The sequence below is a fragment of the Betta splendens genome, chromosome 6 (genome assembly GCF_900634795.4).
Source record: "Betta splendens chromosome 6, fBetSpl5.4, whole genome shotgun sequence".
In the NCBI taxonomy this organism is placed as follows: domain Eukaryota; kingdom Metazoa; phylum Chordata; class Actinopteri; order Anabantiformes; family Osphronemidae; genus Betta; species Betta splendens.
Window position 1 is genome coordinate 4956422 of NC_040886.2, and position 27488 is coordinate 4983909.

The window sequence follows — 27488 nt, forward strand, 5'->3', positions numbered from 1 at the left end:
TGGGATTTTTATCAGGCTTCCTGTGATGTATACATTTGATTGCCTTTTTGTGAAAAAAAAAAACTTTGGTTGTTTTGGCGTGTTGGTGCAAACTGCTCAGCACTTCTGAGAAAAGGATAGAAAACCAGATGTACAGATGCTCAAGTCCTCCATAAAGTTGTGTAGATGCAAGATTGCATTAGTGTTGATGAGGAGACAGAGCCTGGTCCTGTTACCTCTAGAATGTGTTTTTCTTGCTAAAGTTATCAGAGCGGTTATCACCTGTGTGTGTGTGTGTGTGTGTGTGTGTGTGTGTGTGTGTGTGTGTGTGTGTGTGTGTGTGTGTGTGTGTGTGTGTGTGTGTGTGTGTGTGTGTGTGTGTGTGTGTGTGTGTGTGTGTCTTTCTCTTCCAGATGGTGGATAAGAGGCCTTGCCTTTATTAGCCAGCACTGGCCAGATAAAGACCTGGTATTGATCCGAGGTTGAAAGAGCAGGTTCGTCAAACATGGCTGATTTACAGAGAGCTGATAATGGCAGTGCTGGGCAACCGAGGAACCCCACACGAGAGAGAGAGAGAGAGAGAGAGAGAGAAAGAGAGAGAGAGAGAGAGAGAGAGAGAGAGAGAGAGAGAGAGAGAGAGAGAGAGAGAGAGAGAGAGATCATTAAATCAACAGTGTTACCGGGGGAAGGTGTGGGCAAAAGGCTAACACACACCAACACAGGAACAAAGACACAAAGTTGCTTTGCCATCGACAGACAAACTTGCTTCTATGTGCGGCTCCACAGCTCTCATCTTCTTTTCTTATACAATCTAATGCAAACACACAACCCACCTTCTCTCTCTCACACACACACACACACACACACACACACACACACACACACACACACACACACACACACACACACACACACACACACACCTCTGGCTAATCTCTAATCTCGTCTCGATTAGCACCTGACAGAATTTCCATGGGTTTATCAAACCAAGCCAACCAACAGACGCTTATCACTTCCAGCCCCAAAATTTCACAAGAGCAGGAATTTTTGAGATTAAGAAAAACACAGCTAGAGAAATCTTGAATACGTCAAAAGAAATATGACTGAAAACTCTGCTATCACATGGTGCGAGGGAGGCTGAGGATAAGAGGTGCGTGAGGGGCAGATTCGCCCCAGCCAGGCTGATGTTTCCACACAGACACACGTGGACGAGTCCATCGTTTCATTTTCATTTGTCTGCGTTCTGGTGACATTTGGTTCCTGGAGACAACATGTACTACAGTATATGTTCTACTGTATATGCTGGTGATACAATTGGTGGCAGTACCTGCTAAAATACAGCACGTGAGTTATTTTACTCACACAGAGTCTATTTAAAGCATCGCTCTGCAGAAACACCTAGTCCTCAGGAGGAAGCACAGGAAGTCGGTTTAGTTCAAACGTCCACAGGTTCATAAATCAGGAGCAACGTCTGGTTCCCCTTTGAAAGCAGGGGACAGTAGGGGAATTTCAGCTGACAAGCATCAAGCTGGAGCCACAGAATTTTGGCCTAGTTCAGTGATGCAAACTTAATTTAAATCACTTGCCATTTTCTGCATCTTTGTAGTAAATGTAATAGTTTAAAAGCAGTCTCCTCATTTTAACAGGGTGAAGATTTGATCCTAACTCTAGGATTATTATTATTACTATTATATTACCAAAGATAAAAGGCACAGAGAAGCACAGTATCATTTAATGAATCGTTTTTTGGAGCTTTAAAACATAAGATTTAGTTTGTATTCATAAATAGCAGCCTTTTGTGATTTTATAAGGTTTGTTCTCAAAAACAAACACTGTATATACAAAGTCAGGTTTCATTTATTCACACTGACTCATATTCAGCATCATGCATATCATACACTAGCGGTGGGCTTGTGACCGAGGTCCTCAGCGGCTCCTTCCGTCCCCTCTCACCTTCGTTGTACGGATGGGGGCTGCTGCTGCTGTCGCCCTCTGCTGAATCCTCGGGATCCGAGATGCCGCCCTCCTCCCCCGACAGGCTGAGGGTGTCCAGAGTGTTCTCCTCAACGCCATCAAGATCACCAAGGGAGCCTGCAAGAGAGGAGGGACACTGATCACCTACATCTGAACAAATGCTTACTTCCTTCTTTAGCAAATAATAGCGGAGCTAATAGCAGAGAGGTGTGCTTTAATGTACTAATTATCAAAGTAAGAATGTATACAATGCCCAAACAAGCTTGATGAAGTGCTCGGTGTGAGAGATGTGCGTGTACTTCATCCCACAACCACTTTACAGTGACATAGAGGTGAATACATACAACAGTCACATATATGATCATAGTCCTGGATGTACTGCAAAGAGGAAAATACCCAAAATACACCAACACGATTTTTGAAGTGGACTCGATCACAAAAACGGCTTCAAGAATTGGACACGCTGAACAAGCTAATCCAGAAGATTAATAGCAAGGAGCCAAGGGGGAGCTGGGAGCCAAATTATAGTATACCTAAAATTGTAGCTAAAAGAGTGATTAGCGCAGGGCTGATCCGTATCAATTACAGTTTCATAATCCCTGCTGACCATAGTAATTATACATACTTTTGATCTATTTTAGCCTGTTTGAAGATTACATCCGAAAAAAATGGAGTCAGTTAATATGGATTTAATGTGACTTTTTAAAAATGGATTCATTAATGCCGCTGCTCCGTGAGGCTGACGTACGTCTAGATGGTGGCAGGAGAGCGTCATGACACGTTCATGTGTCGGCTCAGGATTAGCAGGCGCTAAAGGGAAACGCACACCGTTACACTGACTCAGGAAGCAGGGAACTAAGCACAGTCCAGGAGCATCAGAGTCACATTACAGTAATACCAGGCTCGTGTTGTCGTTGGTTTCCCTTCTCTCTCTCATTGTAGACAGTTGTAAATTAATTTTCCTTAGGTTTTGTCGAATGAACACAAAGGGGGGGGGGGTTGTTTGAGAGCTAAAGCCGTGACTAGGGGCGTATATATTTACAATACTGGAACAAAAGGAGTCTATAATCTATACAAAGCACACAACAATACCCGTGAATAAAGAAGCTTGTAGAAAAAGGGAGAGGCAATTTTTCTAATTCTGTTAATTTCACTTCCAAAGCAATTAAAAGCAGACAGAGATAATGCTGGGAAACAATCGCCAGCTGACAAAGTGTTTCTGTCTTTGTAAATGAAACATCTTTAGGCTAATTTCAACTTCCACGCCTGCATGGTTCACTCTAATTTCAGATAAAATTAACACAGCTAGATTTGGACCTTCATTAAAAAGAGTGGAGGAAAAGAAAAAAAAAGATCGATCCTGTACACAATATTTTTAGAATGTTGCCTGAGCTTTGCTAGATCTCATTTTCAGTATCTATAAGGACATTTTCAGACAATTAATTTTCCTTTAATCTTAATTGTACAAAGGAACTTCTCTGTATAAAATTCCAATTATATTTCCGGTTTAAAATGTAAGTTTGAATTATGATTTCTTTCCTCATTATGGCTCTGGTTTAATGAATCAATCGCTGCATCACTGCTTTCAGACATCAAATGGAGCGAAAAGTTTCAGCTCCACTTTCTCCCTCTTTTATCCAAGGAGAAATACTCTTTATTTCCCCTACTCGTCCTGTCTCGGATAGTTGGCAGGAAGGATAGCCGGGCCCGAGCGATAAGTCGCCACAGCCTGCTTCATTTGCCAGCTTAAACGTTAAAGCCTTATTAATTGTTACAGCGTGATACCACGAGAAAATTGGACTGAACTCATTGAGGAGATGGAGCAATAATAAAAAGGCACATGTGTATCTAAGGAACCGCAATTAAGTGAAGTCTTACTGTATCTAACAGCACAACTGCACTTTCTAGGTTGTGAACCAGAGAAGCAGGATCTAAACCAGTGATGGAAAAAGCCTAAAGCTCACATTGATTCATTTTTCCTAAATGCTCCTCGGGCACATTAAACTTTTGGTGAAATGTACTTTATACCAGTTCCTGGACAAAGAAGGAGTCATGTGATTGAGGAACGCTGAGGATGGAAGGATTCTGTAACGTTTAACCGACCGATAGCATAACCAGGTGCAAAAAAATGAACCAATGTGTAATGTGTGTAAGTTGTGCTGATTGATGCTGAAGGAATTGTTCAATTACCATTTGGGGTTGAACACCAGGCAGCAGTGATTTGTCAGTGACACACTGAATCAACAATCATTAAGAAAAAGCTGCTAATGCTCGTTACGTGGATTCAACTCCGTAGAGCAGAACAGATGACCAACAAATAAAAATAAAGATAATAAAAGTTAGTTGGAAAATCCCTGTTAGTTTAAAGAGACAAAGACGACACGGGAGCATTTCAGACATTTTAAAGGAGCAGAGTTAGAGCTGAAGTGCAGAGACTGCAGCTGTCTGTCTTAGAGGCAGCAGCAGATGAAGGCACCAAAAGATACTGCTTTATTAACTCTGGGTCCACATCAAACCTGCAGTGAGCAGCTCACTGATTAAACACAGAGACAACACACATCAAACCTGCGTGCTCAACAAGCCTGATTAAACACACGCCAGCCTCGCCGCTCTCACGCTAATAACCCTCCTCGCAAAAATACGGTAGACCTGAGAGAGAGAGGGAGAGCAGACTTGTATCAGAAACATCTGACTTGAAGAGAAACATTAAAAGAGGATATTTAAGAAAGAAAAAGACGAGAGGACAGGGAGGAGAGAAAAATGGGAGTCCTCTCGAGAGGAACGACGGCACCTGACACAGAATCAGGCGCTGGAGGAGCCACTTATTGATCAGAGTGGGGAGAATTAGCAGGCACAAAGGAAGGCTTATAATCAACTCCGCAGTTAAAGCAGCTCCATGGCCGCTGCTCCCTGCAATCAGGCCGTTTCAACGCAGCTGCAGGACTGGCGGCGCCGCCGCTCCGCACGGTCAAAACGTCATTTACTGATCGGTACAGGTATTTATTACTGCTGAGTGAGGAGAAATAACAGTACTCTATGGAGCCAGCAGCATCGGGGTGAAGGGTCCCTGACGAGTGGGCATTTGTTCATGATGAGAATTAAAACTACAATGTTCACGTCCATCACCTTTCTTCTAAGGCCTAAACATATTTGATGGAGGCATTTCCTGTTTGTTCCTTCCACTGGAGCAGTCAAGGCATTCTGGATTCCTAGCTGTGTAGATGATAATTGGTAAAGGCTCCGCCTCCCTGGCGTTATCTCTCCGTTCTTCACCCCCTCTTACACCCCCCCGCCCCACCACCACCTCTCTTTTCTTCTTCTGTCCCTTTTTTAATATCACTCAAGCTCTTTCCTCGTCCCTTCCACTCCATCACCTTCCGTCCCTCCGTCTTTCTCTCCTCCCCTCCATCCCTTTTTCTTTCTTTTCTCCGGTGGAAAAAAAAATCGCAGTGACTGGGAGCGTCACTCTGTGCGGATAGCTGGGAGCCGTTGGCGGTTATCGGCTCCTGCAGACTCTCTCTGCCGGTCTGATCTGTCTCCTCTTCATTAAGCAAATACGCCGACGTGGAAATGAAAACATAATAGCTATTTGATTTCCAGCGAGATATTTTGCATATTGGTTCGGAGCTGATAGCGGAATTTCATCAAGTCGTTTTTTTTTTCCTTTCCTTCTCTCTTCCCTCCCTATCCCACCACCAGCCCCTCAAGCCTTCCTCCTCCTCCTCCTCCTCCACCACCTCCCTCCTTCCACATGCTTTAAAAACTGAATTACTGAGCTGGGCCGGCTTTCAGACAGATTTCTTTACATTGCTGGGAAGAGGAAAAAAACTGAGGGAGAGAGAGAGAAATCTAGCTCCCTAGGAAGACTGCTTAAACGATTAAATATCCCCCTATTCCATCTTTTTCTCCCTCTCCCTTTTTGATAACAAGGAAGAAAATTTAAAGAATTCACAGTGCTTTAGGTTGACTATACTAATCAGAGATAGGAGTGAGAAAATTAACTCCTTAATGAGCACAGTCGTCTCCCTGATAAAGGTCCTGGGGAGACGGCAGGGTGGGACAGCGGCTGAGACGAAGGCCGGCGGATGCAGGGACCAGCGTAATCAAAACACCACGCGACCCGACGCCGTGAGGGCAACATTTGCTGTAAGGAGCCATATCTGTGGTAGAACGTGCGGTGGGCAGGAAAAAGCGATGACACCCGCAGACCCGCAGTGGCGTGATGGATGCTCCGGTAGCAGGGTATCCTTCAACCCCCGGAGAGACACCAGCCCTGGAGGGAGGGATCAGCAGCCCCTCCAGAGAGCGCTATCAGATGGTCCAGCAGCTCTCACAGGACCGGTACCAGCCCGAGCCGGCTGGAATAAATCTTCCTGCTGGCGCTTTACATGTAGCAACACCGTGTTGTTGCTTCAGACCTGATAGCAGACGGCCATGATACAGTAGCAGCAGACAAACGCTCACAGGTCTGTGCCGGGTCCAAATTGGGAAAAGAGGCTCCTTTTAAATCCGGGAGCCTCCATTTGGCTCAAATGACATAACCCATTCATTTATTGACAAATGAAACAGAAACAAATACTAAGACTTATACACAAGCAGCCTGAATGCTGACACCAGTTTAGCTCAGTAGCATTTTTTACCAGATATAAAGCTGATAATGTTACAAAAGTGTCCAGAGAACAAACCTTGGACTGGTGTGATGTTGGTGCATTAGTTAGAAAAAAAAAGTATAAAAAAAATAAATAAATAAAATAAAATGTAAGATGCAGCCATCTAAGTGTCACATCCTGCATCCTCCAACGCCTGCAACATTACCTGTTAAGGTTTTGTCTCACTATGTCAAATCGTTTTCAGAAAACCCAGAGAAAGCGGCTGGTGCTCTTAGAAACAGGATTCAGGACGGAGCAACGTTTTTCAGGGAACTGATAAAATGAACTGCATCAGTTAATAGAAAACAATCACCTTCTGATCTAAGAACGGAGCGGTGCACAGTGTCTCATCAGCAGTGTGTCAAAACCCGACCACATGACTTCCACAGCCCGATAACATTTTGGAGATGCTGCATTTCAGCAGATTTCATCACCTTTGACTGAGATGCTATCAGGCGCGTCTGACTAATACAGTCACCTCTCCCCATGTGCTCTCATGTTTGTTTCTGTGCAGCGTGCTGAGATTTGGATTCGAGCCGGCGCTGTGGGAGCCACGGGTCTCCCAGCTCCTGCTCATGTGCTGGATCCAGCCTTTCCACTGGTGGGCGCTTCCGCCGCCGTCTCTTTTCTGGCAACACTTCACAGGACCTCGCTGTGACAGGAGGTTTTACTTTGCTCAAGGGTGCCGTTCTCCCACATGCAGTACATGGCAGAGTTTAGCTTTTGTTTTACTTCACACACGGCATGTTTGTGTCCTGGTTGTATTCTGTGCCCAAGCTGTTGACAGGCTTTAAATTGATGGAGCATCTGAACTAAGCACAGAAATCTACAGTACTTTCCCTATAGAATCTTTGTGCTGAGATTTTGGACCGCAGAATTTGGTCGGTCGTAAAAAGTAGGAAGAGGTAGATTAGAAGAGAAAGAAGGTATGAGGGGAGGAGTCTGAAGAGGGCGAGATAGAGCAGCCACCACGCGGTGAGCTGAGACCCTGGACTATTGAAGCCAGGCATGCAGACGAGAAAGCCAGCCGATAAGCCTGGCTGATAAGAGATAGAAAATAGCTGCAGATTTCAACTTTCCCACCGTCCTCAGATCCACAGGGGGAGGAGGGGCCCATTCAACTACTTATTGAATCCCTTCCTATCTGAACCCACGTTCACTCGGCAACAGCCAGGCAAGGCCACGAGGTTGATACAAACACAGAATGAAAGTCAACCAGAAAGATCAAGGATGAGGTCACACACACACACGCACACACCCACACACAGTCCACCAATCATCACCCCATCTTCAAATCACATCACAGACAGTGTTTCTCTCCATATCTCTATTCTCTCTCTCTCTATAAGAGCCTTGAGTAAAATGGTGGGAACTTTCACATCAAATCGAGTTTCACAGAGACACAGAAATGTACAGATGAGATTCCTCCATTCACTACACAGAAGCCCGTTGGTCCCTGGTAATGATAAAGCCTTGAGAACACAGTCTTTTGAAGTATTCTGATGAGCTACATCAACACAAAGCGCTAACAATAAATCAACCATTAATCTGTCTCTGAATGTGCGTTTGAGTTTGTGAAATGTGTGAAAACCAGTTTGATAAATGACATGGGACCAGTGACATAAGGCTGATTGACCTGCTCGCTCCGTCCACTCAGCTCCACCCCGCCTTGACGTGGGTTTGACCCAGGACACGATCGCAGCTTGGGATCATCCTCCAGTGCCGCGGCCTTCACTTCAACCCTGAAGCCTTATGTTAACTTTACACCTACACAGGTTGAACCAACACACGCAAACACGCTGCGCTTTCTGCTTCCCCCAAAGACTAAACACACCAAAGCGGAGGAAAAACAGTTCTGGCAAACAGAGACAACAACACGAAGGTGAGTGCCACAGGAAGCGCTCTGTGATCGGCGACGTTCTGCTACTCGCTCACGGAGCTGAGGCTTAACGAGGCTGCGTTGCGCCTCATTCGTCCTTCAACTCAGGTTCATCCCCCTCCACTCACCGCAAAGCATGTTACAGCCTCACACACAGGACTTAAACAGCAATCTGGGTTAGGCTTGGTGACGTTTTAGGCTAATGCTGGCTTTGGAACCAACACCATCATTTGTCTCCTTCTCCTGGGTCACAGGTCACACGCTCCCCCCCATGTCTGCATGGCACATGCAATTAAGTTATCTGCTGACTCAACATGATCTATTCAAGCGGCTTCTAGTGTAGCTGGATGGACAGATGAGCAGATGGATGAACGGATGAAACAGCATGTGCTAAATACAGTAGCAAGGGTCACATTATTAGATTACAGGGACACTGTCGGTGTCTACATGCTCACACAGCATGTAAAGTCAAATCTATTCATTTAATATGTTATTGAATACGTTCCATACGGAGGGGTCCCCTGCTGCCTGCACAACATTCTGCCTGGAAAGCTCCCTGAGAAGTAAGGAGAAATGCCATATGAGAGAGAGAGCGGAGGGGGGGGGTGCATGGGGCTCGTGGATAAAAGGGCAGAGAAGTGATAAAGATAAAGCTACAGACAAGCAAAGCAACAGAAAAAACAAGTAGAGCGATCAGCGGGTGGAAGGCTGGGTAGGGCAGGCGTTTTGTGGCAGAAATAGAGAAGAGGGGGGTGCGCCACTCACAACTTGGCTTTGAGTCTGTTATCTGCGCCTCCTGTCACAAGGCTTAAAATAAAAATAAAAATAAAGTGAGATGGTGGCAGCAGTGTTGGTGTGATAGCCCTGTGGAGCATAGAGAGGGGATGTAAAGGAGATAACTGGTTAAATATAACCCGCTGCACGGCTGGCAGCAGCGAAGAAAGGGGCTATTTTCAAGAGGCAGGGCATCAGTGGAGCCCTCACTGCCCAGATAACATCCGTGTTAAGAGCCAAAGTCATATCCATAATTACTGCAGTCATCGAACACCCGGACGCACAGCAACTTACTGTTACGCACACGAGCAGAGCCAAGAAAAGATGCCCTCACCCACATCTATGTATCTCTGCCCCATCCCCTCCTCAGAACCCCCCCCCCCCCCAGAACCCACCCTCCGACACAAACAGTCACAACGGGATTTCTGATGGGAAAAATGTGCTTTCCTCAGATGATGGTCAGATAGAGGGGGAGTACAGCCAAATGTCAGAGATGATAAATGGAAGGGTGCAGAGACAAGATCACACACACACACACACACACGCGCACGTGCACACACACACGCTTCCTTACTTGTACTCCTAAAAGCAGACATGCAAATATGAACCACACACACAGCAACTGTCACTTCCACGTTTGAAGAATCTATCACAGCTGACATCCAGTTTTCACAGTGTCTGGAATCAGCACAGACTTGCTATTAAAGTACACAATCGCACTTTTCTTCTTCCGAATGGACAGAAGGCGTGAAAAGGCTCAAACCAGTGATATGCGACAATGCTGGATGAAACCCATTAACCACATTACGTTACCACATTTTCATTCCCTGTGTCCAACCCACTATGGCTCAGAAGGTGTAACAAAGCAACAACCAAAGCCACATGTTCCAGTAGAAGGGTGGACCCAGTATCTGGTCATTAGGCGAAACCCTAGATATCATCATGTTGTGTCTCTCTTAGCCTGGCCTTGCCCTTTCTGTTCTGGTGTCATCTGGAGCTCTAGAGTCATGCAGTCTGGCCTAACAATGGAGCGTGTGTGTGTGTGTGTGTGTGTGTGTGTGTGTGTGTGTGTGTGTGTGTGTGTGTGTGTGTGGATGACTTAAGAGATAATTTTAATATCAGACCAGTGTGGATTGCTGATAGCGTTTAAGGCAGGGCCCGATGGGCCGAGTACTGGTAGAACCTATCTGTAATTAGTAACCATTCCCTATCGCTAATAAGATAAACTACACCTGACCTTTTCCATCTGGTCACCATAGCAACCGGACACCCCCACCCCAGCACCACTGTCGTCCCCTTCGTGTTATTTTAGTGATTAAACAGCAAACATGCAAAAGATGTGAGCAGCTGATAGGAGCGTGATTAATATTAGTCCTCTGAGGTGTGCGGGGGGGGAGGAGGGGCCCGTCAGTGTCACAGGCGTTGTGAAAAGGCTGGCGTGGCTTTTTGTGGTGAATAATGGAAATTTAAGATGAGCCGAAAGTGAAATAAAAGCACCGGCGTGACAGCGATAGATGTCCCCCTTCTCCAAGAGCCACTTTTCAGAGCAGAGGGAATATTAACATGACCCTCTTCCACACTCACTCAGCTTTTGCCCACCGTGGCCCTTAGATTGTGAGGGGCCATGCGATGAAGTGCTGTCTGTTGATGAATAATGAATGCAGGAGTCCAGGGTTACCGCCGCCTCATTTAAAGCAGTGCACTGTGGTTTTAGAGTGGCGGCAGAAGGACCGAGGTCTCGGTCAGGGAAGCTGGAAATGAGAACCCGAACCTGGTTCTCGATTGACGCCCGTGACAAGCCTGCATCACACTAGCAAACGTTAGTGTGAATTAAATGCATTCATTAATAATGAATCCACTTTTACTCTTTCTAATCTACATTTTCAGCCTGTTCTTAGAGTTACACCGTCAAAGCTTACATGCTTAATAGGTGACATCAGAACGCCACATGTCCCAGACTTCTCCAGCAGCAGCAGAGCTCTTCAGTGGAACCTCAGCGCCTCCGCTGCCCAGGCCACGACTGGGAAGCCTGCTTTGCATCGCCCTCCATTTGCATGACAGGGAAACAGCGAGTAGGGATGCAAATTGGCACCAGTTGACCAAAAGGTCAGTGTGGGTTCATCACCAAGATCTGTCCACTGGTGGGGGGTTAGGGGAAACACCCTATCACCATCATCAAAGAAGAAACCCCCATTTTACCTCACAGCTACGTGATGATAGAGCATGTAAACATTCACCTCATTGTGGTTTGTAGAGCTTGCAGGTTCCAAAACTGACTTCTGAGAAACCAACCCTGATGATGTCATCGGGTTTGACAGGCATGGGCTTAAAGGGTCTTGTTCATGAACTGGGGCAAAACGTGAGAAGGGAGCAAGCAGATGATGTAGTAGTTACACGGTGGACAGTCACTAAAGCAAAGCAAAGGAGCCAGTGACGGGCTTTGGTGGTGACTGCAGCCCAGGAGGGGGGCGTTTGGAGGAACGCGCCTGTGAGCCGTCCAGATATTTCACAGATAATAAGCAGTCTGGGCATCTTTGGAAAATTCCTCCGCTTACAGTGGAGCACGTAATGAAAGCCATACGCTGCAGAGTGATGTGGACGCAAGCTACATACGGCGCACGCGCGTGCGCGCACACACACACACACACACACACACACACACACACACACACACACACACACACACACACACATGCGCACGCACGCACACACACACACACACACACACGCACGCACACACACACACACGCTCACACACACGCTCACACGCACGCTCACACGCACACACACACGCACGCACACACGCACGCACACACGCACGCACACACGCACACACACACACACACACACACACACACACACAGCATCTGCTGCAGTAAGCAAGTTGGGTTCAGCGATGGCTGAGGAGGCAAGAAAAGAGGGATAATCTTTTATCTTTCACCCTCCCAAATGATTTCTTAAAGTCTGTATCACTTTCCTGACAGTTGATGTTCCACTTTTTCCTCTTTCATTATTTATTTATCTATTTTCGCTTTGTGTGAATTCAGCTAAAATACTTCTAAAGCGCTTAATGGCCCTATCGCCGCTTCAGATCTGCTGCCACATGCTGCCTCCTCCCCGCTCCCCCCCCCGTTTCCAAGACGTTCTCCAGCCCGGCCCCCGAAGAGCCGCCCGCTTTATCAAGCCGTCCTGACGACAATGACACGGCCAATTATTGACAAATTACTCCTTCATAGAATGACAGTAAGACAAGGAGAGGAGTGAGAGAGAGCAAGGGGGAGAGCGACGACAGGCCTGTGGAGTAAACCCACCCTAACAGGCCTAAGGAGACAGGCGTCTATCTATCAGATTCCATTAAGCGCTCGGCACTTTGGCGAACAAAGCTGCCCGCACCCCGCCACGCATTAACTGCTAATATACGCTCATGAACTTTGTCACGATCACAATGCTTCGCCCCATTCGCCCGCTCATCTTTACTCTGCTTTTGTGCACCAGAGAACTGAAAACCACATCCCTTTGTAGGTCTGGGTGGACGTGTGTGTGAGTCAGATTGGATGTCGATGATGAACATGCAAACACAACGGCTGGCATAAACGAGGCTTCATTTTCAAAGGGAAGGAATCAAAGAAGATTCAGCCGCACTAAAAACACACATGACTGTTTTTTTTTAGAAGGCGGAAACAACTCATCATTATTGACTATAGAGGCAGTGTCAAACAACACTGGACATGAAGTGGAAAGCTTTAAATTCACAGTGCACCTCTCACAGACTGTTAGAACTCAAGGAGATCAGTCTCTCGCAGCATCATGAAGGGTGGTGACACTCCTCGGCCTTCAGCTCCCAGTCCTCCACTACATCACCACATCCTCCAAACCATCACCTCCACCTGCTGCTCTGCACTAAAATACACTCTACATGATATCTGAGCCATAAACATGATAGGAAAAAGATTAAAAATACTTCTATTACAATTTTCTTTTTACTGTAAATGTGGGCGGTATATTGGAGTCCGATCCCAGAAGGTGCAGCCACATTTAATTCTTCAACAATCCCAGTTTGGACTGGACCATCAGAGCCCCATAGGCTAGAAGCTGTCTGTGTGTTGATGCGAGCTAGCAGGCTAATCATTAGTCGTAGACTAACCAGCTAATGCTTTATCAGTTATTTGTGAATCACCTCTTATCGCCGGCTTCGTAATCAGGGGGACTTTGAGGCCTAACTGTCTGATGGCTGTGAGATAGACGCCGTCCATGTGTCCACGGGGACGGATGTGCCGCAGAGTTGGCATCTGATAAGAACTTTGATACAGCAGGTAGGAAACCCGTCATTGGAAGGTAATGAGCTCAAATGTTCCATTCAGTTGGTCAAGGAGACATCCGGTTGGTCGGGTCTGCTCGGCTCTCTGCCGGCCCGGTACGAGGCGCTGAACGCGTAGCTGCCTCCCCAATAAAACCATCTTAGAGAGTAAATACAGTAGGTCCAGGTTCCAAAACAGACAGACGAGGCAGACGGTGTTCGTCCGGTCCAGACAAAAATCATCTGATAGAATTACGAATGTTTGGTAAGTATTTCAGCCCATTGAATCATCATTACTGTTGGTAATGCTGCTAATGTAAAAACAAAGGACTTTTGTGTTTGTGTATGGAACAAAAGACTGAGCCCCGACCAGAGGCCAGAAACCTTTCCCCTCCGCGACTCCCCCTCCCCGTAACCCCTGCCGCCAGCAGACACCCCTCCCTACCCCTCGGCATTGCCAAGTCCACATCGTCAGTAACGAGGGTGTACTTTCTTAACATTCATCATCGCTGAACTCTGAAACTTTATCAGCTCCGGAGAGCGGCGCCACAGCCCCGGCCCCGGCTTTCTCAGCTCTCAGATAGGGCCGATAACACGCTGATAGATTACAGCAGATTGTTTTACTTCAGGGGACACTGCTGCTGCTGCTGCTGCTAATACTAATACACAGACAAGAAGACTCGCCGGTGATAGAAGGGGAGATGGAGGGGAAGGGGGCAGAGCAGCACAAAGAGGTAAGGACAAGGAAATTATAGCCCATGTCTGATATGCACTCTGCAATCGCTTGTGGAAATCCAGACTGAAGCTGAAAAGTTGGTAACGATAGGTGGAATATTGCTGGTGTCTTAAAGAAAGAATGCGTAAAACTGCGCTGTGATGCTATTTATGGGTAACCTGAGCCAGCGGAGGGTAGCGAGCCAGGTGACCTACGCTAAAAACAGGGTCAAGTGTGAAACACAAGGACCACTTTCTCTGCCACACTCACACACACACTCGCTACCACATCACAGATCCTAAACTAAACTGGAATAACCTCCAAATCTCACCTTAGGAAGAAAAGGAATACGATTCCATAAAATCTCCTCATTCTTTGTCCCTTGCATTAATTGTCCTGTAGTTTTCTCTCTTTCAGTTAATTCAACCATACAGTAGAAACAAGATGAGGCCGTGGATGTTTACTGGAAGTCAGGGGTCTGGAAATGAGCAATGCAGCCTCCTCAAGGCTGCCGCTCCCTTGATGATGTGATGCATGTAATGGGACAATTGCTCTGTTTTTATTTTTTTGGGGGGGGTTAATTGGATAAATCTAAACAATTTTTTATTACATGTTTTGCTACTAAATCAGGGTATTTCCATGTGAAAGTGTCTTTAAACCATTTTTAAACAAATGTTTTTGTGCACCAGTGCATAGATCTATATTTCCCTTTGTTTTTAAATCAAGCCTCACAACCTGCTGCATATCTTCACAACTGAACAAAACTTCAATTCTTCTTTTTTGTTTATTTATATTATGTATATTTGGATTTTACTGTTAGACAAAATTTTGTGTTAAACGCAAAATTAAGCATTTTTGAAAAAGACTTTTACACAGAAATACCGATTTGTTTTTTTGCCTCTCTCTCTCTCTCTCTCTCTCTCTATCTATATATATATATATATATATAAAATAGTACAGAAATCAATTAAAATATTTTTTATGAAATATTAACATGCATTTTATTTAATTGAAAAAAACCTCATTTGATTAATCAATTAGAAAAATAATGGCTAGTTGCAGCACTAATGTTTCATCGCATTAGATGGAAGGTGATAAAGACATCAAAGCTGCCAGATGCAACATGCTACAATGTCCTAGAAACTCCAACTGGGAGAGCAAACGGAGCAAATGAGACACAAACAGTCTGTCGGCTGAGAGCCCGAAGTTCTATTAGATGTAAAGTGGGATCAGTGTTCTGTCGAGGACGGTCGGCGGGAACGTCAGGAGCCGCTGACGGCAGGTCGGCTGCCTGGAGTCGAACTTCAAACCTGTCTGCTGCCAGTTTTTGCCTCTACATTAGTGACAGATTGAAAAGTGTGCTTATCGGCGGCAGCCAGAGCGGGAGAGCGTATGGAAACCGAGGCTGGACGTGTAATGAATTGGTGTCAGTAAGGCCATAAAGAGTTAAATGAGGTCTAATCTGTTATTAGCCAGCACTGGCAAAAAAATTATCAACGCACAGCTTGCACACAATGCAAAAACCTTTACACACAAACTTCATTATGAAGAAAAAATAATGCCTCCATGTGTTGGTGTTAATTTTGGTATCAACATTTTATCAGCCAACCCCATGAATAATCCACATGGTAATTTCTTTCTTTCTCCCCTTTTTGTTCCTGGCATTTTGGTGCAGCAAGATAAGGGCTAAAAAACAACAGAAGGGCTCACAGAGTGAAAAAAGACAGATAGATAACATTGATATCAACTCCTACACAACACAGTCACCCTCTTATCTGAGCTTTTTATCACAGTTTCAGTTTTTTCCCTTCCATTTTCTTTCTTTCTTAGCCTTCCACTCTCGCTCTTTGTGGACCTGCTGGACAAAAAAAAAAAGAAAGAAAGCACTGCTCTTAAAAGTGAGGCCAGGTTTTGGTGTCAAATTAGTCTTTCTGCAGACATTTGGCCCATCAACACACAGCAGCAAGGACGTGCACAGGGCGACACGCGAGCAGAGCTGGCTGCAGTTTAGAGAGGAGATGCTTATTAGCACAGACAGGAAGATGGGTCGGTAGAGTCACACACGCGCGTCCCGGCCCACACTGCAGCCATATTTCTGAGAAGAGGAAAAAACTATTTCACACGCTGACTTATCATTGCTCTGTGTCAGACAGAAAAGCCTCTCTGGGTCTAATCTATCAAGGTCAGCTAGTGTGGCCTGGACAAACAGCATGTTGTTCCATCCCACTGCTCCCTGCTGGAGAACACACACACACACACACACACACACACACACACACACACACACACACACACACACACACACACACACACACACACACACACACACACACACACACACACACACACACACACACACACACACACGGCTCACTGCTGGATGACAAGCTGAGCAGACTTCTAACACACAGGAAAACAAATGAGCAAATCAGGTTCTATTGTTGTATAGCTATAGCTTTGTCTGTATAGTATGTATGAGATCTTTAATAAAGGTTGCACAGCTATCCATGGCCGAGTGTAGGCAGGCTGAGTACAAACGTAGCTGGGTAGAGCCTCGCCTGGGAAGCAGAGGTTTACCAGTTGTCTTTACACTAGTAGTGTAAGGCGCCCCCCATGGGTGGGGGCCCACTGCTCCCACTGGGGACAGAAGATGCATTTTCGCCAAGGGGATCAATAAAGTATGTATCTTATCTTATCTCTCGTATCTTCCCACCTGTGGTCCAGCATCAGCGTTCTCACCAGCTGTGTTTCATTATTAGGCCACGAGGCAGCAGGTTGCACCAAGCGCCCACAGACATGACCTCCTCTCACTACAAAGGAAGCAACCGACAGGACGGTGCTTTCCTGCTCTGGTGAAAGCCTGGATCCACCTGCCAGCAGTCGAAGGTTCCTGCCATTACCAGATTCATGCACTTATTAGGTATAAACAGTTCTGCCATGTAAACGAGCAGAGCTGCTGGACTTTCCCTTCACACACCGGAGTGACAAAGAGGTGAGAGGAGGGAGGACAGATGTTCAGTTGGACAGAGAGAGCTGGAGAGCTACAGATAAGGAGGGGAGGGAGATATAGCTGTATGGAGGGTGTGGTGCTGCATGGGGGTGGGGTGAGGGATAAAAAGCAAATGGGTTAGAGGATTTGGATGCAGGGAGTATATCCATCAGGGATCAATCAGTGATAAAAAGTCAACCTGGAAACGGCTGTAGCTTCAGTGGGAGTTCACCAGGCTGCAAATAGGCCCGTCTGCCCCCACTCTCCCTATCGCTTTCCATCTCCCTCTGCCCCCCCCCCCCCCCCCCCCCCCCCCTCCCCCCCCTCTGGCCACTCTTGTTGCCTTTATAATGACTTGAACAGCCAGTAATACGACTTTGCCTTCTACTCTGACTGGCACTGAATGATCTTTGTGCCCACTATGATATGCACAGATCCCTGCTGCCCACACAGTCTGCAAATATCCTGCACTTCCTCATCTCGGAACTACTCTGGCAACTGAATGACCACTACAGAATGTCTCGAACCCCCCCCCCCCCTCCATCCTTTCTGCACTTCATCTCCCTGCTCCCCCAAAAAAAAAGCCCCACAAAAGAAGAGAAATGAAATGGGTTGAGGGTTTTCTTCTTTCTGCTGCACCCCACCCTTTTCTAGACAGATAGAGAGAGAAAGACAGAGAGAGAGAGAGAGGGAGAAGAAAAAAACATAATTTATCTGTGTATTATCAAGAAAGGCAGACACTTTAATCAGTCAGCTATGAAGTCAGTATTTCCATTCTTATCTGTCGCAGGAGTGGAAATGGAGAGGAGATAGCGTTCTGGGAGCCCATCGGTGGGCAGGAATGATAATGGGGGGTGGGAGGGGGTTGGGGTGAGGGGTGGAGAGAGGGGGGTGGCAGGGCTAGGCTATTGGACCGCTGTGTCAGCGCTATCTGCACCCATTATCAACCACCTTATCGGCCCTGCCATCAGCCTCGCTGTAATGGGGCCAGTTCAACTTTCCACATTATCATACCGCCAAGACCTGGTTGGCCAAGGCTCGGGGTCTGGCTGGAGACGGAGGCAGGGAGAGGAGGGAGATAGACTGAAAGAAGGGGCGATAGCCAAGTGCAGGTGGAAAGAGTGATGGGAGGAACCAGGAATCGCCAGAAACATCACGGCTCTGTTGTTTAACCGTATCACAGTTGCGCGCTATTGTTGCGTCTGCATGATCCAACTTCCTGCCTCTCAGCTGTTAACTTATATTAGTTCTACACGCCCATAATAAATTATCCTACAACAGGACTTCATTAATCTCCAAGATTACACTAAGTTGGTATATGGCTCACTCAAACTTTATCTCTGTTCCCATCGAGACAGGAGAATGAAGTGTCAAGATCTTTCAAAAAATGTGTTTTTAACTATTGGCAAAAACACAAGAACCCAGTTAAACAGAGTTTTCTTTGGAACAATCCTGTCTCATCTACTCTACTATATTATACTGTATGAGCAGTCAGATGTATTTCCAGCAGCACTGCACTCAGGTAGACAAGCCAAGAGAAGCACATTAAGCACTGGAAGCCATAATGTGCATGTGTTGGGGGTTTATTCCTTTCTATTATAGCCTCTACTGTATTAGACGGCAGATTTAAATGCTGTGCTATTATGCAGCTCTGGTGAAGAAGAAAAACCTCAACCTTTGTCTTCACACATTCAAGCTTCAATCGTTCAGGCACCGCAGACCTGTTCATTTTTAAATGGTTTGTTAATAACAGCTTCTCTTACATATAAAGTGTTAGACTTCAGGATGAAATGAAGACAACTACGTGTCTAAAGAACACACTCAGCCGACTGTAAATCCAATACCAGCAGCACATATGTAATGTGATCATTCTCTTGGTGGCTGGTGGAGTTAAGGATTGTTTGACCTCATTTACGTAAAAGTGAGACCAAAAGATTAGAACGGCCTCTTAATACATTAACCTGTGCAAACGTCTGACTGCAGTAGCTGTAAGTACACTACACAATAAAACACCATGGAATTCATGAAGCACCTAACGGCATTAACTATTCTCACCTCGCGACTCAAACAATAGAGTAGTGTAAAAAGAAGCACCACACACAGTGTGTTACAATAAAGCAGTGGCCAGTTGGACGCACTTTGCACCAGTCCTCGCAGCTCCTTCCTCCTAAACGGCTCCTCGGATTCTGAAAATGCGAGCAGCACCGTTTTCTTGACTTACCTCACAGTGCTGGAACACTGTGAGGTATAATTAAGATAGTAATGATAATCTTTAGCCCTAAGAGCTCTCAAATAAGCACGTGTGTATATTTGAAGTATCGTTTAGTGGAGAGAGGACGTTCTGCTTTAAAGCCATTATTTTGTGCCAAGTGATGTGGATTTGGCTTCACCTGTGGCACGCGCACTGGAAGGCCAGACCTGCACGCAGACGCGAGCGCCTGACTGGCAGCTCACTTATCAGGCGGGAGGCACAGCGCCGCGGTTTACACAAGCACAAAGCAACCCGAAGAGCCGGATCACTGCGGCACCGCCGGCTCACATGACTCCCAACGCACGGGCTGAGAGCGCGGCACGGGGCTCAGTGGCTCAGACGCGGCGTCGGGACCTTTACCATCCTCTGTTGGCAGCCAGGGGAACTGCACCCACAGCCGCTCAGGTGGAAGTGACACTTGGACGGCAGACGGCCGGTCTAGACCGGCTCCCGGGAGGCTCCTCCAGCCTCTCGTCTTTCTGCTCGCTTTGTCCCGGACGCCGCCTTGCCCTTATCACAGCTGGTCTCCTCCTAGTCCTCCTCTGTTCCTGTTGCACATGTCATACTTCCCTTTTTTTTTCTAAAGCTACTCACCTATTGACTACTACTGGTGTGTATTCACCTGCATCCTGTTTAAAGGAGCCTAGCAACAGGACAACTGAAGAAATACCACACTGCCTCTGTCATTAAAGTAACTCACAGATGCCATTTATCTACAGCTATACATTCTAATAAATCCACTATGTAGCTACTATCAGTTGTCATAGTAGGAGCCAGAGGAATTAAGTGCCCCAATAATCTGTGACAGTCAGTCAACAATACCTGAGACTAAGACAGGTAATGCAGTCATAAGGTTTCAGTCAAAAGCCTAATGAGGATGTATACACTCCATTTACAGTAAATGCTGTGCTTTCACCACCATGAGTACATCCCCTCTCATCTCATCCGCATGAGCACATACACATAACTTATCTACTTTATTCTGCACCGCTGTATATCGATAACGAAACGCCGCACACACAGTAGTCTACAGTACACACTGTGGTAATAAAACTTCCTGTACTGTATGTGGATACTTAGTTATCCAGTTGTTCCCTATTAGATATACACTATATACAACGGCAATAAAGGCGGGCTGACCCTATGCATTTATCTAGACGCAGGCTTTAACCTTCAACAGTCTGGAGGGTGAAGTTAAGAGCTTCCTTGATTTAGCTGAACCTTTGTACTACTACAGTAGTGTTTTATGAAACAGAATTAAAGGATTCAAATTTACATTTGCACAGCACTGAGCGTGACGACACAGACCACAGGTGCACAGGGTCAAAGGTCACGTGTGGGTTACACTTTGTGATCTGTCTGGGGAGGGCGGAGCATTTCTCCAGTTTGTCAGGCTCCTATGACCGTTGACCTCTGCGCTCTACTGCCTGATCTGATAACACACCCGGTGTGTGTGTGTGTGTGTGTGTGTGTGTGTGTGTGTGTGTGTGTGTGTGTGTGTGTGTGTGTGTGTGTGTGTGTGTGTGTGTGTGTGTGTGTGAGAGCAGGTCAGGTGCTCTTTGACCTATGCCAGGATGATGTAATGCATGGCTTCCTCCTAAAGGTCTACGTCTTTCCAGCGTCCAGCCCCCCCATACGTGGAGCTGTCAGGTCAAAGGTGAAACCATTTTACAATAACAGCGCTGACTTGAGGGGAATCGTAATTCACCCCACGAATGTCCCCTGGGTAAAAGGCAGGAAATCAGCACAAACACACAGCAAGAAGAGCGTTTCCTCAGCCAACTTCCCTCTTAGAGTTACTGGCCGTAGACAGCAGCAGTATAAAGACGCCACAGACCCTACACTAACAGGCAGGCCTGACATATTCAGACACTGGTAGCCTGAGCGCCGGGGCCGTTACGGAGCGCTTTCAGCGTCTGAAGGTTTCCAAACAGGTTCCCATTGATTTGCTCACCAGTGCATGTGTGGGTGTAAGTCAGAGCAGTCACACTGTCACATGCAGCTCGAACAGCCAGCTATCTGATCGTGAGCATGAGAATCAGGGGTGTCCGATACCTAATCAGTCACTATCTAGCTAGCTGAACATCTGTCAGTAGAATCAACTGAGTGCGAGTCATCCTGCTGAGGCTGCGTCTTTCCTCTTTTTCTTCCTCTTCCAATTACTGTACACTCTTCAACTTTCACGCCTTTTACGTAGAAGAATACTTAAAAAGAAACGAGGAAAAAAAAAACTGTGCCTGGAGATAACCATCGTGGAGCACCAAAATTTCCTACATGTCTGCGTTATCATACACAGAATCTGGAATGAGTAATACATGGTATTAGTTTTAATTAAATTAATCAATGACAATGCTTGTTAGGGAGGAGAGAGAGAGAGAGAGAGAGAGAGAGAGAAAGGAGAGACGAGGGGAGGATCTGAGTGGGTGAGAAACGGCTGAGGGAGAAAAGAAATGCATTCACACCTATCATCTAATTATACAACAACATTAATCCCATTAGGGCTGGAACTGATTGCCAGGGTCCAGACCCCAACTGCTCCTGTCTGGGCCCGTTGTTATTGCGGTGGAGCCTCAGCTCCCGCCTGCTGCAGCCTGATAACAACTCTAATCGCGCTTGGCGATCTCTATCTGCACCGGAGATCAGGCCCCGCGGCTTATCAAAAGTTCACATCAAGCTAAAAGCAGAACAAAGAAAGAGAAAACACACACACACACACACCACACACACACACACAGGAAAGCCACCAAGGCACTGTGTGTGTGTGTGTGTGTGAGCAATTCAGACAAGTATGTGTGTTTAGGCCACTTTTGCTAAGACTGAATCCATTTCTCAGGTGTCATGACGCGTTCTTTACACACAGCTAAAACTGGTGTGTGTGTGTTCAACACGCTAAACACCTCTAGTTTATTCTTTGAAGAAGTTACAGCCGGGTTTGTGAAAGCGGAGGGGGGGTCAGCGTGCGATTTCCTTGTTGGCCTGGTTTGCTTTAAGGCAGCCAGGAGGCGACGTATTACTCACGGCGACCTCTGAGCGCTGATGTCACAGAAACCAAGCGTTCGCACACACACACACAAACACAGGCCCAATCAGCACTGTGGATCTGCAGTGTGTTATCTATCTACCATCAGCAGGCCTCCTTATCAGCCCTGCATCGCTCAAAGAGGGGTGGGGGAGCAGAGCAGCTGGCTGGTCTGCCATCAAAAACAGGCTACAGCACATTCATCCGCTGCTTATACATGTGCTGCACACACTTTTTGGTCTTCCTTTCTTCCTCCCCTGCCCTCCCTCTTATCGCCATGCTGCTCCCCTGCTCTGCTTTTTTTAATTATCTAGAGATCCACCTCCAGTCAGTGAGAAACAAAACCACCAAATACAACAACATGACAACACTGGGGAAAATGGCATGCAACAGCCAGATGTAATTACAATGTGCCCTCCATCCTCTATCTCGCCTCCCATCTGCCCAGTTTCCCTCTGAGATATCAGCAGCAGCGATCGCCGCCAAGTTTTATCACGTCTCCCATCTTAACCGCCAAAATATAAGCCCAGGGATCCAGCCTCAATGGGCTGCCTGCCTGCTTCCTATCTCCCCATCAAGGAGAGGAGCCTTATCAAGCTGAAAGATCACCAACCGTTGGGGAGGATGACGCACAAAAGGAACAGACAAATATCTATCTGCTACACACCCCTACTCCTCCTCCAGAACGGCTGCTGCTGCTGTTGTTGTCAATTGTTGCTTTCCTCCTGGGTTTTACTAAAGTTATTTCAGGTCAGACTAGCGAGGGAGGCTTCCCAGCTTAGACCTCCACACTGCCAAAGCTGGTAAACTGTTGTTTCTGAACAACGATGGGAACTAATCTCATCAATTGCCAGCTGTGGCCATGCTTTGCTGCCAGCCTTACCACTTTTCTGCCTTGATAATCTACTGGAGGTTACAGTTTTGCCCAAACTGCAGGAAGCACCTGTAGCTGCGACTTTATCACAGGGCTGCCATTTGAGAGAGGCCTCGTTTAGATGTACTGTCATTAAATGGGTTCCATTAGGTCCAACCCACTGAGCCTGTTCTGAACTAGGTGCTTGTCACTTTGTTAAGGTGTGCCAGTCAGCTCAGCACACACAGCTGCTCCACTGAACACAACTAAATGTCTGCTTTCTTTGTTTATGTCCATTTATGAAACTGTGCAGTTCCATCTCAAGGCATTATTCCAAACAGCAAATGACTTGGACTTAAGTTTCAACTTTCCATCAAGAGAGGACGGTAGACAAAACTTTAATATACAATAATATACATATTAATTAATTAATAATTAATATACATATACATATATAAATAACCACCACATTAAACTATGACAAAATGTGCTTTGAAGCATAGCATTAAAATGTGTGTGTCAGGATGAGGCAACACCAAACTAAAAACTTCATGAAAGACCAATAAAACAATACTAGTAGTTGTAGTGGTGGTGGTGGTGGTGGTGGTGGTGGCGGCCCCCACCTCTCCTAAACCAACACACACCCCCGGTTAAACAAAGTCCTTATCGCTCGTACTCTTTCCTATCAAAATGTCTGTCAAATCACAAGAGAGTCACGGGGCTGGGAGCCCGGCTGGCCTCGACCGCAGCGGAGGCCTGGTGCACAGGGAGGCACGGCGGACCAGAGGCACTGATAAAGGCGGCCATAACACCCCTGAGACGCACATGTGTACACACACTCCTCTCACTCCCTTACACGCCAAGCCCAGCCCGGCTTTATCAGCCCCGGGGTCTGGAATACATCTGCAGGCCTCGCCGCTGGCGTGACCCGAGGTTCCCTGCAGACGGGCCTCTTACCTGGAAAACACCTATTAACACGCGTCGGACCGTCGGACGCTCTGGCAAAGAGTCTTTAAGGCAGATGAAAAAATACACAGAGTAAGTCACATCTGACCATGTTCTGCACTTTACCCTGTCAGGCTAACACGGATGCTACTGCAGGTGGAGGTGGAGGTGGGGGGGGGGGGGGGGGGGGGGGGTTTAGGGTGACAGGTTCAAGTATGTGAACCCTCCTTGTCACATGCACATTCACAGAGCAACCAGATAAGTAACCGCCTTCATCTGAAATGAGCTAATGATCATCCTAGAGCGTTTATGGGGGGCGAGATGCAGCTCAGCCACCTCTTCATCGTTATTATTCACACGGAGGAGACCATCACTGGCCGCGTCCACACCAGCTTACGTACAGAGCTTCTCCACTTCCTGGAGCCCACAGTGCATGATTCAACCAGCAGGTCTGGCTACCTGACATCAACCTCAGTAAACTTTAAAGACGAAAAATGCATGATCATATGACAGAACTGCAACAATAACTGCTTCCTCTGGCATTTTTGTGTCAACACCATCAAAGCCCACAAGTGAGACCATGACGAGAGAAAGCTGAAAACCCCAGAGAGACGTATGAACACGCAGTGTAAGCGCAGGGATGAACTTCCAAACCCTGGAGTTTCTAGGAACACTGACACAATCACCCATGACAAGATTTTATTATTTGCTCAGTCTGATAACTTACCAAACAAAATGTCCTGCTGATGTCATGCTTTCCATTCCAGTGAGGTCTAAGCACACTTTCTGACACCCTAATCTCCACTAGTATAACGACATTAAATGTAGACACCTCGGCCTCACGCAGCACGTGTGTGTGTGTGTGTGTGTGTGTGTGTGTGTGTGTGTGTGTGTGTGTGTGTGTGTGTGTGTGTGTGTGTGTGTGTGTGTGTGTGTGTGTGTGTGCGCGCATCATTAATGCGCCTTTAAATCAACTTCCAACATCGGTCACCAGCGATAAACCTTCACGCGTCTTATAAACAGGAAGAACTCGTCATGCGGCCGAGCGCCGGACCAAGAAACGACCCTAAGATGCATTATTGAGTAAAAGATCCAATTGTAGGCGGCTATCGGCGGAGGAGATCAGCCAGGCGGCCTATCTGACGCCCCATCTGCACGACGGAGAAGTGAAAAGCCAGGGGGAGAATGCGGCGGCGGCCTCACACAGAAAACAAATAAAAAAGATCCAATTTTAATCTTTATCTGGGCTCCATCGGATCGCTGCCTTATCTCTGCTCACATCGGCTTTTTCAAAGAACACTGACGTTTCCACAACAGAATTAAACAGGAAGCCACGACCACAGTTTGAGCTGCCAATGGACAAAACAGCCTGAACGAGGACGAGGCAAACTTTTCCCAGGCTGCGTGTGCGCACGGTGCGCACACTGACGCCGCTGAGGCGAATCCTACCGGCACCAAGCGCCGGCATCTGAAGCGCTTTAAGTTGCTGACACGGTCCAACTCGTCTGTAAACGTGTCATAAACCACCGCGGACGGTCCGGCTGCACCTGAACCTCCCGCCGCTCGACAGCGCGACGGCAGCGAGTGGGCGAGCGTTCATCCTTACGTTTGATCTGCCGGGGTTTGCTCTGCTTCCTCCGGGACATGGTGGCTCTTCCCTCCGCTTGGACCGACGGACGCAGCGGTTCTCGCGTGTTCTGGTTCTGCTTCTCTGTCCCACCTCTCCGCTACTGCGACTCGGCGCTCCGACCAGCGAGCGGAGAAATCCGCATGACCCGCCTGCACTTTGCTTGTGTTGAGTCCGGGTGGTGCGGCCGCGTCCTGCTGGTCCGGTCCGGTCCGGCCCGCTCCGCTCTTCTCTTCTATTTCCCTGTCTTCCCTTCTCTTCGTTTTCTAGCTAACCTTATTCCTTCGTCGCGCGCGCCTCCGTCGCAACTACGCGTCCGCCACTGTGTTCAGCAACAGTAACTGTGGCTGGTACGCGCACATGGAGGTCAGCAGACTGAACCAAATGTCTTCTGTCAAGTTCGCTGTCGCCGGTCCGCCCCCTGGCCCGCCTGCACCGTCTCCGAACCGCGGAGCCACTCTCAATGGAGCTCAGGCGTCACAGTGTGCTCTGCTTACTACGGCGCCCCCGACGCGCTCGCTTACGTCTGACGTAGGCCGCCGCACTGAGCTACGATTGGCTCGCGCGCCTCCCATGTATTCTTACAGTATCAAAATAAAACGAACCTTACCAAGAATCGTTACGCGGATGAATGAAAACATCGAGTCACAAAGAGAAGTCAGTCACATGTTTAAGGCATTCAACGTTCTTACCTGAAATAAATTCATATTCATAACAAAAGATGAGGCGATAACGTAAACTGAGTTGAATTGAACAGAGATTTCATATATTATGCTAAATAATAATGTGTGTAATACGCTATAATGTACTCTCTGTGCACAGGACATATATGTCATCGAATATTTATAGAAATGACAAGTTGTGCCATTTATTTCCCCGCCCGGAGAGAAAATTAAAGCACTTCAAACGTTTTCACTTCCTAAAAAATCACATACAATCACTTTTGATTGCCTAATGAGAAACCACGAGGACAATAAGTCATCGGGGAGGTAACCGTCAGCTTCTGGGTTTTCCAAAGTTTACTGCTTTCAAGGGATTAGAATTCCGTCCGTCCTTTCACACACCAACATGTTCAATATGAGTTCACTGGTGCCACCTAGTGGTTGGCACCGCGTGCACCACGCTGACAGCTGCACGCTCAGCCACCGTACGCTGTCACGATCTGCAGGGCTGAACCACAGCGTTAAGGTTCAGTCACGAGTATAGCGTAAAGAACAACCACAAGTGTGTGTGTAGACTGTCTCTGAACCACTATGTTGTTCAGTTACTGATAATTAATTTTGGGTTCAAGAAGAAATCCTGCATTTCCCTTTTTTATCTCTGTTTCTAGTAGTGAGCCAAGTGTTTTGTCTGTGTGCAACATACACAACGTAGCATTTAGTTGTAATTTAGTAGTGAATCATGTTTAAGCCAGAAGCAAAGTAGAACAGAAACACCTGAAATAGTTGAGAACAGTTCTCCCACTGTAGCAATAATGTTATTATTGCTGCGCATTAAAGGATCATCTACCACTGACAGTCGTTCAAAGGCCCCACTA

At 46.9% G+C, this 27488-nt stretch overlaps 1 protein-coding gene across 4 annotated transcripts in view; it reads right to left on the bottom strand.

Annotated features, from left to right (window-relative positions):
- Positions 1 to 27488, bottom strand: part of zfpm1 (zinc finger protein, FOG family member 1) — a 63728-nt gene that overhangs the window by 28417 nt on the left and 7823 nt on the right. For 2 of the 4 annotated variants that reach the window (XM_055509517.1, XM_029152664.3), the window contains one exon: positions 1933 to 2070. In XM_055509517.1, the coding sequence (XP_055365492.1) occupies positions 1933 to 2052 (120 nt within the window). In that variant the 5' untranslated portion in view covers positions 2053 to 2070. Of the gene's footprint in view, positions 1 to 1932; positions 2071 to 25930; positions 26463 to 27488 lie in introns of those variants that run through there. The other 2 variants (XM_055509516.1, XM_029152662.3) reach the window with 2 other exon arrangements.